Source organism: Phoca vitulina, unplaced genomic scaffold (assembly GCF_004348235.1).
Source record: "Phoca vitulina isolate PV1807 unplaced genomic scaffold, GSC_HSeal_1.0 scaffold4, whole genome shotgun sequence".
NCBI classification, from domain to species: Eukaryota; Metazoa; Chordata; class Mammalia; order Carnivora; family Phocidae; genus Phoca; species Phoca vitulina.
The window spans coordinates 8,278,419-8,292,278 of NW_022589707.1; the positions used below are offsets into that span (position 1 = coordinate 8,278,419).

The 13,860-nt window shown below is 47.2% G+C and overlaps 1 protein-coding gene across 1 annotated transcript in view; it reads left to right on the forward strand.

Annotated features, from left to right (window-relative positions):
• Positions 1-847: 847 nt before the first annotated feature.
• KIAA1549 (KIAA1549 ortholog) overlaps positions 848-13,860 on the forward strand; it is a 140,097-nt gene continuing 127,084 nt past the window's right edge. Inside the window, exons 1-2 of the mRNA XM_032401288.1 lie at positions 848-903; positions 2,307-2,701. Coding sequence (XP_032257179.1) covers positions 848-903; positions 2,307-2,701 — 451 coding nt within the window. The remainder of the gene's footprint in view (positions 904-2,306; positions 2,702-13,860) is intronic.

Consider the following 13,860-nt stretch of genomic DNA (forward strand, 5'->3'; position numbering starts at 1 on the left):
TTGTTTCTTTCTCTGTACAATGAAAATTGTATGAGATAATCTCCAAAATCACTATTTTAATCTTTTATATCCCCTCCCCCCCAGCACTAACAGGTCATAGTATGTGCTCAAAAGTGTTTGCTCGATTTATTTTTTGCATCATTTGGTATGAGTACCCTAAGGTCTTGTCTTAATCTCTTCTCAGACACAAGTGTGTATGGATGCGTGTGTTTACATATATGTGCCCTTACCTTGTACCACTCAGTCTGTCTTGGACTTCCAAGTCACACAACCCCCTAGCTGGATGGTTCGAGCCCCAGGAGACATTTTCTTAGACACTCAAGCAGAATGCATTAAATCCTAACAGAAGTAACATTCAGTTTTATGCCTTCAGAGCTTGGAAACTAGGAGACCCTAGGGGTCTTTCTATAGAGAGTTGGTGACCTTGAGTCATTTCTGGTATCTCAAAGTTGCAATTGTTATTTCCCATTGATGTCAATCCCTTCTTAATGGCTTGGCCAACATTTTATCTTCTTTGAATTGGCTGAGAATGGAAAGGGAGCCTTCTTTCTCTGATACCCCAGGTACTAGTGTAGGTGGGAGCTTCCTGGAGGCTGGGGCCAAATCTGAAAGGTTGAACCACTTCACTGGGCAGGTGGATACTCTGGTTCAAGTCAACAAATGTACAAGGAGGGTTTACTGGTGCTATGGGAATCCCTAAGCAGGATGACACCATCTTCGAACTTCATATTAACTTGGTCGGAGAGGCAAAACATAAATTCATAAAAGATAAAATAATACAACAGGACAGGACAATTTAAGAATCACTCCAAGGCAGTGGTTTGTAGTCAAATGACATGTTTACACAATGAGTTCAGAGGATGAAGAAAGGCATGAACAAGAGGTCCTAGATCTCGGGCCAAGGTATCCCGGGCCAGACATGCCTGGATCGGCAGTGTTTTCACAGGGGAACTCACCTGGAGATTATGGGCTGAAGGCAAGGTTTGCAAAATCCTCTGGAAGCTGGTGGGGAATCAGTTGTTAAGAACATGGGACTGTTTATGATGGGGAGGCTTAATAAAGTACAAAACAAATTAGGAACATCAACAAGGCTATCTTTAACCTTTATTCTCAATTATCTTCCTTGAAACTAACAGGTAGGTACTTCTAGGAGGGTTCCTCAGCCTTCTTCAGAGGAAGGGCTATCACTGATTCTCCAATAATCTCACCAGAGGGTAAGTTGCCTGGGCCTAGCAGGGGAACGGGACTGGAGAGCAAACGGGACCCTTTTACCAATGAAGATGATTCACATTTTTCACTAACCACTATAGCTTCCCAGGCAATAAGATAGTCTCCCCAACTCACATCTTTAGTCCCCTGCGTGGTGCAAGCCTTCTAAGAGGATGCAAAGATCCAAAATTGCCAATTCCACGTTCCAAGACCTTTACACCAGGTGTCTTCAGAGTTAGATGCCTGGCACGTAGCAGTTACTTGACAAATGTTAACTCCCTTCTTGACTTTCCTCGTTTCCCCTCCATTCCCAAACTGACTCCCCAAACGCTTATCATCTGATCTTCTCTCTATTGCCCAAGAGAGCTGCTTTCCCTAAGAGGGCCTGGACGTGCGCGGTTCTTTCCAGCTCCGCTGCAATTCAACCGAATTCAACTCAATCAGCAGGCACCTACTGAAGGCCTACTACGTGTGGGGTTTGCGGGCCTCCCAGGCCCAGAGTGTCCTCTCCTTCCTTAACGACCCAGACAGGAGGCAGAACCTCTAGAGGGAGAAAGGATGGGTAGAGCTGTGTGCGCGCATTTCCCACCTCCTCGACTGCACGTCGAAGGGAGCCCGACCTTTCCTTTGCTTTGTCCCCTCTGCAGCCCCGAAGGCTGTCCTCCGAACGCAGGCGCCCCACTCACACCTGCTGCCCCGCACAGAATGGAGCAGAGCGAAGCCAGGCGCCAGAGGAGGAGCGAGAGGCCCGCCGCTCTCCGGGCTTGCCAGGTTTTCCGGCTCTGACCCCTCCTCGCCGGCCTCCCTCCCTCCGGGCGCCCCCGGGAGCGGAACGCGTGGGGCCACCCGGGCGGCGGGCCCCGGTGTTCCGTGCGGGGCGGGGCGGCCCAGGCCTCCCGCGCCTCCCCCCCCCCCCCGCCACGGCGCCCCCTCCCGGGAGGCGGGTCCTGGGGGAGACCCGGCACCGGCCCCGCGCGGCGCAGCCTCGGCGCGCCCGAGCCCCGCGCTCGCCGCCTGGCCGCCCCGCAGGCAGGCGCCCGGCCGGCCGGGAGGTGGTGCTCGCCTCCCCGCGCCCGGGCCCGCGCGTTGCCGAGCAGCGGCTCGGAGGCTCCGAAGGGGGCGGAGCGGCGAGGCGGGCGTGCGGCTGGCGGCCCCTGTCCGCGGTTCCGGCCCCCGGCCCGCCCCCGCCTCGCCGGCCTCCCTCCGCGCCGGTGCGCGGCGCCCCGTCCCAGCCGCAGCCGCAGCGGCCGCCCCTCCCGGGCCCGAGAGCAGCCGAGCCGCGAGGCCGGGCCGGGGCGCCGGCCGGGACTGCCGGGGGCGCGGCGCCGACGCCGAGGCGCGGCCATGGAGGGGAAGACCCGCGCCGGGGTCGCGCTGGTCCCGGGGCCGAGCGGCCGCGGGCCTTCCGCCCGCCGCGCCCGCCGCCGCCCGGGGCCGCTGCTCCCCGGCCTCTGGCTGCTGCTGCTGGCCCGGCCGGCCTCGTGCGCCCCAGGTAAGCACCGCCGAGACCCTCGGGCCGCGACCCTGCCTTTTTTTATTGCTGTTATTTTCAAAAATCCTGCTTTCCCCGCCCACCCTCTTTTATTCTCCACCGCTCCCTAGCCCTCCTTTCTTGAGATGCTTTTCCATTCTTCTTGGGCCCAGCAAATAAAAGGCACGGCGAAAATAAAACGAAAAAGCGAACGGATTCTGGCCAGTCTCGCTCAAGGTCTGCGAAGCTCTCCTGTTATTCACGGAGCCCGAGGCGGGTCCTGTGGCTTCTCCGAATGTGCCTTTATTTTCTCTGCAAAATGCAGGCACGGGAATTGTATTTGTGCGTGGCTGTTATCAGTGTGGTATATCAAATGTTTGGGAATACTTCATTGTAGGGGCGAAGGGGTACATTCGGTGTGTGGGCTTTAAAAACAGTATTGCATTACTCTGAGTAGCCCGGCGTCCCCCAGATGCAGGCAGGCTGGCGGTGTCCCCCGGTGCACCAGGACACAAAGAACATTCAAAGAAAATCTCTTGGAAAGCGCCCTGGCCATGGATCTTTCCAGGGAAATAGCTATTGCTATTACTTCTGCAAAGGCATCAGTACAATAGAGTGGGAAAATATTGTGATTCTTCAGTGTCAGGGCATGAAAGGAGTAAGGGTTGTTTTATAATAGATGCAGTTTACTGACTCTTCGTCAGCATGGAATTAAGAGCCATCATTTATGAAGGCGCATGTGGGCGGGTTTTGTTGCTGAAATGATTTAATTCATACTGCTTCTCTGAAATGTTTATTTGTCCACCCTGAGCATACCCACAGGATGGGCTGGAAACCATCTCTGAGCTGACAGACACGCTGTAAACCAGTGGTTGCCCCAGCGCACACCCTCGACCACTTTGGGGGCAGAGGAGGAGAGGTGGGATGAGCCGCTCTGGGTGGATAGCTGCTGCACAGTGAACACAAACAGAGCCATGGTAGCTCCTCCAAACCCTCCCTTCCTGGGAGCAGGGCCAAAGGACTGCCAAGTGGGTTTGGAAGGAAATGGAACACATTTGAAGGTGTCCCTTGGACATCACTGTTGGAATTCTAACCGGTGCCACATAGGGGATGGGACAATAGAAGCACAGGAAAGGATGTCGGGGATCTTAGAGTGGAACCACTCCTCTTACTCCAGAGGAGACTGATAGAGAAGTGGCTTGGTCAAGGTCACTGGCTAGTTGGTGCAGACTCATCGCTTTTCCATTAGCCCCTACTGCCCCGGGACCTATGGGCTTATACACACCTGAGGCCTCCGCAAAGATTTCCCGTAGCTGGGTGGAACCCTGGCTCAGGGAGTCCCCCCAGAGCTGGGGGCGACGAAACAGATCTCTTGCGGGCAATATATGGAGAGTGCCAACAACTTTGCCTAACCTAGAGCCTCAGGTCCCAGTCCTGCCCTCTGCGTGTTCCAGCCCTGCGTGTCCAGAGGAGAGGAGACGAGACTCAGGGCTTTGTGTGAGAAGAGATAATCCTGAAGAGTGCCCTTGGCTTTCATCTGCAAAAGAAAGCCCATCTGATAGTAACGGACTCATCTGCGAGGCGACCCGGCACACTAATCGTTTCCATTTACTGAGTGCTTCCTCTGCCAGATGCTGCATTTTATAGACGCGATCCAGTCATGTTATGAGTTGGGCACGATTAGCCCCATTTTACAGATGAGCAAACTAAGACTTCAGGAGTTTAGGTTAAATTGATTCCAAACTCTATGCATTTAACTTCTGCATGGCTTCCCCATGTGAATGTGGCCAGCTGGATATACTGCCGATGTTGTGGATAGAATAAGTAATTCTTTTGATAAATTTAAAGTATACAGTGGAGCTGTTTGCACTGTCCCTCTGTAAGTTTCTTGTCTTTAGAAGTTGTTCTTGTTTCCCATCAGCCCCCAGTACGAATATTCACCCTGGACACATGAAATTCAGTATATTTCTGTGCTAGAGCTGACATCACGGAAGTGGAGACTTCATCCTTTCACTAATTTGTGTATTGGGCTCCTCTGGTTTGTACAGTTACTCCTAGGCCAAGTAATAGAATAGCAACTGAAGAAGTGGAGGGCACACTGGGTCTGTCCTCAAGGATCCAGTTGGACACTCAAAGCCGGTGCAGATCCTTCCATGGACTGTTCCTTAGAGAAAAACATCTTAAAGGTGGCCCCTGACCCATTTCTTGAAGGTTATGAGGAGCCATAGTGGTGGAGGGTAGCTTCCTGATGTAGGAGACCTGGGCTGGTGAGTGCTGGTTGATCCTGGGAAGAGGTTGCATTTCAGTTGGCCCATGTCTTCTCTCTGTGCCACTAGGACCTTCTGGCTCCCAGTCCTGAGTGTTTTTTTTTCACCATGGGAGTGGGGATGGGGGTGGCTTTGCTGAACCCTGCCGTGGTGGTTCTGTTTCTAAAGAGCCTGATTCAGAAAATGGCATGTCTTAATCCTGTGTGGGATTTCCTGGGTTAGGCAGCAGTCCCTTTCGAGGCTGGCTGAAAATGATCTCCTTCAGCAGGCTTCTCTTTCCCTGTTAACTTTTGTTAAATGGAGTCCACCTTTCAGTGGGTCCCCTTATTTCAGTCTTCATTTAAATTTCTGTGTTTTACTGATTTCTTGTCTCTTTCTGTTTCATTCAGAATCTTGAATGTGCCTTTTTTTGTTTGTTTAAACATTTATAAGTTTGGTCTTGACTGTTCACTGTTGTGGAAACAACTGGTAGTACTTTGGACTTGCTTTTGATTGTATTTTTTAGACGATTCTACATCCACAATATAAAAAGAAAGAATTGTGCTCCATTTCTTCATGGATAAGTCTTTCTTAAAAATAATAGCTATTATGAAATTGATAACTTTGCAGAGATTTTGGAAATTACTAGAAGGTACAGAAAACAGATACCCATAATCCCACAACCCATAGATAGCACTGTAAATAGTTTTTTCTTTGTTAACATTAAAAAAGTGAACATTGAATTATATGCACGATTGCATTTGTTACTTTTTTCACTTGATATTTAACTTAAGCATTTTCCTATTCATTAAATATTGTTTGAAAACACAGTGTTCCATCCTAATAATTTCCTTAAATATTCTTTTATTATTTCCAGCTTTTTTGGCTGTTAAAATAATGCTATGATGAATAACTATGTAGATAAGGCTTTGTATTTCTCTGTGTGTGTGTGTTTGTGTGTGTGTGTGTATGTGTGTGTGTGTGTTTAGCATACATTTCTAAAAGGGGAATTAGAATGCAGTTTAAATCTTAAGACCCACCAGGCTGAATCTTTGCATATTCAGTGTGCTGGGTGCCTACTAGGTGCTCTGTAAGTGGTTGTTGAATGAATTGACTTTTTCTGTAAAGCTGTAGTGCTGAAATCTTAGCAATTTATGCAGTGGCCTGTTTCACTTCATCAGCAGCAGCATTGGATATTATTTTTAAAACTCTTGTAGAATAAATTTGTAATCCACTGCTTAAGTTTTTTTATTTTGGGTTGGCTATTTTTGGTTTATTTTGTATTTGTATTCTGTGAATTCTCTCTGTGTTTTTGCTCACGTATATGTTGTGGGTATATATTTAAATCTCTGTATGTTAAGGATAGCAACCATTTCTCTCCTATTGGTTGCCTTTTCCCCCTTCCAATGGATTTGCTTTTCAATTTTATATAATTTAGAAATTCAGAAGTTTTGATTATTTTGATTAGCAAAGTCTGCTGTTCTGCTTTTCTTTTTGTAACTTTTTTCATTGTGTTTATTCTCACGGCATGTTAAATTTTTATCTTAATGTACTTATTATTAGCCATTTTGAGGTGAACATTTGTTGTACTTTTTGAGTGGTTTAGTATCCTATAAACAAAGACTTTAAATGTTTCAAAAGTGTGATCCCCAGCCCTTCTGCATCAATATCACTAAGGGATGGGGCAGGTGCTTGTTAAGAATTTAGATTTCTGGGACTCACCCTTGACCTCTATTAGAATCTTTGGTGGTGGTGCCTGGGAATCTTCATTTTTAACAAGCTCACAGTTGATTGTTAGGCACTTTAAACTTTGGAACCACTGATCCAGAGACTATACACCCAGTAATTGAAAGTTAATAGCATTTTGGGGACACACCGCTTAATATCTTGCAGTTGTCTTTTCATGATGAGAACAATTGATTTAAAATTATGATGTTGCAATTGTTTTTGTTTTTTTTTTCCTATCTTGCTGGTTTGGTTTTCTTTGGGTTGGGAGTCAAAGGGCATAGAGGACTTCATTTTAAATTCTCAGTCCTGGCCACTGGGGAACAGCGGCTGCCATCTTTGTCATGAAATGCCTCACTTAATCCTGAAAACAGAACCCAGCCAGGGAGTTGTTAAAGTTCACCAGGGACCCGGGAGCCACAGGTTTTCTATCAGTGTGCCCTGGGTGCTAGGGGCAGCTAGTTACTGTAATTAGAATTACAGTAGGTTGATTCAGATGGGAAGATGCTGCTGTAACGGATCTAATTTGTTTTCCACGTTGTCACCACCCACCCCTTTCATCTGCAGCTCACAGTGACGTGATCTCTTTCTTGTGCTTAAGCAGCATGATTTGTTGGAAGGCTCACTGAGCTGTGAGCTAGCAGACCCGAGTGAGCTCTTCTCCGCTGATAACTTGCTTTGTGACTGTGGACGAGTTACCTTGCTCTGGGTTTCTTCATCGGTGTCAGAAGGGGTCGCTGAGATTATCTCTGAATTCCCTTTTAGCTCTTCTATTTCAGGTTATATCCACATGTTGGATACCTTGGAATGCACTTGTTATAGACAGCGACAGTCCTGTTTCTGTTGAATGTTTGTAGCACTGTCTGCCTGTCCTGTAGATGTTCTAGCCCAGTGACTTGCTGAAGGCAGTTCATTCAATTCTTTTCTTTTTTTTAAATTTTAAAAAGATTTTATTTATTTATTTGACAGAGAGAGAGACACACACAGCAAGAGAGGGAACACAAGCAGGGGGAGTGGGAGAGAGAGAAGCAGGCTTCCCGCCGAGCAGGGAGCCCAATGTGGGGCTTGATCCCAGGACCCCGGGATCATGACCTGAGCCGAAGGCAGACGCTTACTGACTGAGCCACCCAGGCGCCCCTCAATTCTTCTTGTTTTAAAAAAAATCTTCCTCTACTCTTCCCTGGTGCATCCCCACTCCTGGAACACATACTTTGCTTTCTCATATTCTTTCTTTTTGTCTCTTCCTTTTATCCATCTTCGTTGATAATGCTGTGGCTTATGGCTTCAGGCATTGCTTCTCCTCATTAGTGAAAAGTTAATCTTGTTACTTACTGTGAAAGTGTGGCCACAGCTTGTTAGAAATGCAGAATCTCAGGTCCTACCCAAACCTTCTGAGTCCGAATCTGCATTTTCACAAGCTCCTCAGGTGATTTCGAACATGCACTTAAGTTTGGGAAGCACTGGGCTAAGAAATGGTGCGTCCTGTTCCAAACATCTGGGAATAAGTGGTGTTGGATCACCAGGGCCTGAGTCAGCCCGCACTACTCTGGAGCCATTCCTGATCTTCAGGGACCTTGAGATGCACCCGCCTTAGGGACTGAGTCTGTGTGAACAGTGTGCAAGAGCCCTATCGCATTTGACCAGGCAACTTCAGAACAAAATAATTCTCTAGAGCTGCCCTGATTTATAACCCATTCATTCATTATGGACACTTGCTGGTTGTGAAATACCGAAACCCTGCCATACCGGTTGGTAAATCGCTGCTGTGCTGAGCATCCCCAAGCCCCCAAGTGCCTGGGGCCTCCCTGCCCTCCCTCAGGCACTCAAGATTTGAAGACTGAGTTGTACCCACCTCAGATGGAGGGTCAGCCCACGCAAGTTTTTCAACCCCAGGGTGTGCTTCCTGGTGACAGACCAGCAGCTGACAGAGGGCCACCTTCCGCTTTGTCGGGGGTGGGGGTGCTGTTTTTGTTCAAGGAGTGAAATAGAGCAGAACGTTAGGGGATGGTAAAAGAGGGGGTGGAAAGGTAGGGGCCACCTGTGCAGTTGAGGAAATAGAGAGGAGCGTGGCAACACCGGGTGGGGCTCAAGGAGGTGGTGGAAAGGGGGCAGGAGGGAGAAATGGGGGGCTAATCTGGAGACCGAGGCATTGAGGAGAGGGTAGCTTTGTGGAGAGAGGTAGACAAGATGATCTTTTGGGAGGACGGCAAGCAGGGGCGGAATTGGGGGCTTGAGAAAATACAACTGGTTTCCAGGGGCAACTGAGAAGAGGTGAATGCACCAGTTGCCAGGCGGGTGCTGTCTGCTTGCCCCTCCAGCAGCCCTGGGTGGCCCAGAGCCTTGGTGGGAAGTGAGCGGGCGACAGTGCTCCTGGGTTATGGCCTGGCAAGTCTTGGCGGGAGGTCGGGCTTGGGAGGCTCCTGAGCCTGGTGATGGGCGGGTAGTGCCCAGCCCTGTGGAGTCATTCAGAAAACCCTCCTTGCTTCTTTCTTTGTTCTCCTGTCTCTTGTTGGGGCCTGTGGAAGCGACCCTTCATCACTCTCGTTTTGGGTGCTAGGATTAACTTTGGAGCCAGACAGCCTGAAGGGCTGCTCTAAGACGCTGGGTAAATACTGCTGGGGAGCTTTCAAAGGGGAAAGCCTCAAACATACAAAACAAACCATCTTCTGAAGCCAGCTTTGGGGGAAGCTTGGGCAAAGCGCAGGAGACAGGTGTGGACTGGTGGCCAAGTCGCTAGGCCTCTGCTGCTCCAGGTGTGGTCCACAGATGAGCAGCATCAGCAGCCCCTGGGAGCTTGTTAGAAAGGCAGAGCCTCTGGTCCCACCCCACCTCTACTGAATCTGCCTCTTAACCAGCACCTCGCCCGGGGTTTGTACGCACACTAGGGTTCGAGAAGCTCTGGCCTAGGCCGTGTCTCCTTGAGGTTGGGTGCGTTTCAAAGATTTTTGGTTGTTACCTAATTATTGAGGAGTCTCTACCTGGTAAAAATCCAGCCCAGATTTTAAGTTGATTGGGCAAACCGAGGGAAGGAGCAGTAGAAGGTTCAGAGCTGAGCTGGTGTTGGGCTGGGTGTGCGAGTCAGAGCACGGGTCTCGTTCCGTCTCTCCCCACGGACCCCCCCCCCCCCCCCCCCCCGCCGCAGGGCCTGAGCGGGTTTGGAAGCCTTTTTTCTAGTCCTTCATTTCTCTGCCCTGATAGCAGGAGTCAGGGCGGCTGGCTGAGGAGGATTACAGAAGCACGTGGAGATCGTTGAAGCAAACAGGTGTCAAAGCTGAGGTGGCGGTGGAAGGGACCCAGGTGTCTGTCAGGCGATGAACGGATTAACAAAATGTGGCTTATACATACAATGGAATTATTCCTTCTTAAAAAAGAAGGGAATTCAGACGCAAGCTGCAGCATGGTTGGACCTCGACATTCTGCTAAGTGAACTAAGCCAGTCACAAAAAGACAAAAACTGCCTGATTCCTCTTATATGAGGTACCTAGAGTTGTCAGAAGCATGGAGACAGAGAGTAGGATGGTGCTTTCTAGGGGCTGAGGGGAGGAGGAAATGCGCGGTTAGTGCTTAATGGGGACAGAGTTTCAGTTCCGCAAGACGAGAAGCGTTCTGGAGATTGGTTGGTTGCACAACCGATGTGAATATACTTAACATTATTGAACTGTACACGTAGAAGTGGGAGGTCAATATGGTGAATTTTAAGTTATGGTTTTTTTTTTAACCACTATTATAAAAAAAACAACAACAACCCAAAAACCAAAGTGAAGCTGGGTGGGGACTAGCTGGTTGGGTAGCAGAAGTGAACGCTTGTGAGACCTGGGAGCCACAGTGGTCTGGGGACAGGGCAGGAGAACACACCAGGTGTTCAGTGGGGACAGGTGGGCTCAGGTGACAGGCGGGATGCAAGGGCTTCTGCAGACCATCAGAGGCCAGGTCTGAATGGGGACAGGGAGGGGCAGGTCAGTGCCTGGTGGCCAGGAGAGGAGTCACAGCCCTGCACCTGGCTTGTGGCACCAGCTAGGATCTCCAGGCCTCTCTGCCTCAGGACTGCTTGATCTCACCCCTAACCCCTTCCCTCACCCACCTTTCCCCTCACCCACCTCTCACCTCACTCTTCACCTCACCCATTACCCCTCACCCACCCTTTACTTCTCATCTCATACTCCTCACCTCACCCCTCACCTCTTTTTTTTTAAATTTAATTTTATTATGTTATGTTAGTCACCATACAGTACATCATTTTTTTCACCCCTCACCACTTATCTTACCTCCCTCCTCACCTCGCCCCTCACCCCTCACCCTTTACCTCTCACCTCCCCCCTCACCTCACCCTTTACCTCAGCCCTCACCTCATACCTCACCCCTCACCCTTTACCTCTCACCTCACCTCACCCTTCACCTCACCCCTCACCTCACCCCTCACCTTACCCTTTACCTCTGTCTTCACCTCTCATTCACCCCTCACCTCACCTCTCACCTCACCCTTTATCTCTCACCTCCCCCCTCACCTCACCCTTAACTCTCATCTCACACTCCTCACCTCACCCCTCCCCTCTTATCTCACCTCACCTCTCATCTCATGCCTCACCTCAAACATCACCTCCCACCTCACATCTCACCCGTCTCACCTCACCTTTCATCTCACCTTTTACCTTTCTTTTTTTTTTAAAGATATATTTTATTTATTTGACAGAGAGATAGCAAGAGCAGGAACACAAGCAGGGGGAGTGGGAGAGGGAGAAGCAGGCTTCCCGCCGAGCAGGGAGCCCGATGTGGGGCTCAATCCCAGGATGCGGGGATCATGACCTGAGCCGAAGGCAGACGCTTAATGACTGAGCCACCCAGGCGCCCCACCCTCACCTTTTATCTTTCACCTCACCTCACCATCTTCACGTTATTGAATGTTTTTCTCCTGGACAGCTGTTTGATGGAGGATGGGGACTGGGCTGGGGACTGGGCTGGGGAAGGGGTGGAGTTTTCAACCCAGGCCTAAATAGAGGCTGAATAGAGTCTTAGGAATTTATAAAATCAGATTCTTCTTCCTAGCCCTTGGAATAGGGCTTTTAAATATTTTTATGCGTTTTCACAATTACAATAGCTTTATTGATTTTTTTCCTGATTATAAAAATAATATGTGTTCATTGCAATGATGTGTAGGTACTGTTCCCTCTGCCTAGAACAGTCTTGTCTCCGATATTATCTATATGGTTTACTACCCCCTTTCTTCAGGTCTGCTCAGATCTCATGCAGTCAGGGAGGCTTTCTCTAATTAAGTTTTAAAAATACAGTAACCTCCTATTGGTGGGAATGCAAGCTGGTGCAGCCACTCTGGAAAATGGAGGTTCCTCAAAAAGTTGAAAATAGAGCTACCATACGACCCAGCAATTGCACTACTGGGTATTTACCCCAAAGATACAAATGTAGGAATCCGAAGGGGTACGTGCACCCCGATGTTTATAGCAGCAATGTCCACAATAGCCAAACTATGGAAAGAGCCAAGATGTCCATCAACAGATGAATGGATGAAGAAGATGTGGTATATATATACAACGGAATATTATGCAGCCATCAAAAGGAATGAAATCCTGCCATTTGCAACGACATGGATGGAACTGGAGGGTATTATGCTGAGCGAAATAAGTCAATCAGAGAAAGACATGTATCATATGACCTCACTGATATGAGGAATTCTTAATCTCAGGAAACAAACTGAGGGTTGCGGGAGTGGGGGGGGGGGGGGGGGGGGGGGTGGCTGGTTGATAGACATTGGGGAGGGTATGTGCTATGGTGAGCGCTGTGAATTGTGTAAGACTGTTGAATCACAGATCTGTACCTCTGAAACAAATAATACATTACGTGTTTAAAAAAAAAAAAAGATAGCAGGAGGGGAAGAATGAAGGGGGGGTAATTGGAGGGGGAGACGAACCATGAGAGACTATGGACTCTGAGACACTAACTGAGGGTTCTAGAGGGGAGGGGGGTGGGGGGATGTGTTAGCCTGGTGATGGGTATTAAAGAGGGCACGTACTGAATGGAGCACTGGGTGTTACACACAAACAATGAATCATGGAACACTACATCAAAAACTAATGATGTAATGTATGGTGATTAACATAACATAATAAAAAAGTGTGGAAAAAAATGCTCAACATCACTCATCAATAGGGAAATACAAATTTTTTTTAATATATATATATATTTTTAAGATTTTATTTATTTATCAGAGAGAGAGAGACAGAAGTAGGCAGAGGGAGAAGCAGGCTCCTTGCTCAGTAAGGAGCCCGGTCTGGGACTCAATCCCAGGACCCTAGGATCATGACCTAAGCCGAAGGCAGACGCTTAACCGACTGAGCCACTCAGGTGTCCTGGGAAATACAAATTAAAACTGCAATGAGATACTTACTTCCTCACACCTGTCAGAATGGCTAAAATTAGCAACACAGGAAACAACAGATGTTGGTGAGGATACAGAGAAAGGGGAACCCTCTTGCATTGTTGGTGGAAATGCAAACTGGTGCAGCCACTGTGGAAAGCAGTATGGAGGTTCCTCAAAAAGTTAAAAATAGAACTACCCTACAGCAATTGCACTACTAGGTATTTATCCAAAGGATACAAAAATAGCGATTCTAAGGCACATATGCACCCCAGTGTTTACAGCAGCACTATCCACGATAGCCCAATATAGAAATAGTTCAAATGTTCATTGACTAATGAATGGATAAAGAAGAGGTGAGATATATATATTTTTATATTTTTATTTTTATTTTTTGAGAGAGATATATTTTTAATGTAAATTACATGAATATACAATTTATATTTATATATGATATATAAATATAATAAATATGTAATATAACATATATATAAATAAATACATAAATATAATAATATAAGTATTTATATTTATAATAATATAAAATAATATATAATATAAATACTTATATTTATAAGTATATCTAAGTAAATACATGTATTTAATTAAATTATATTTGTATTTATGGGTATTTATATTATTATATATAATATGTATTTATTTTTATATAAATATAATTTATATTTATATTCATATATAAATTTATTTTTATATTTATATAAAAATTTACTTTATATTATTTATATATATTTATATATAAATTTATTTTTATTATATTTATATATAACTTACATATAATACATATAAATATATATGTATTTATTCATATTACTCAGCCA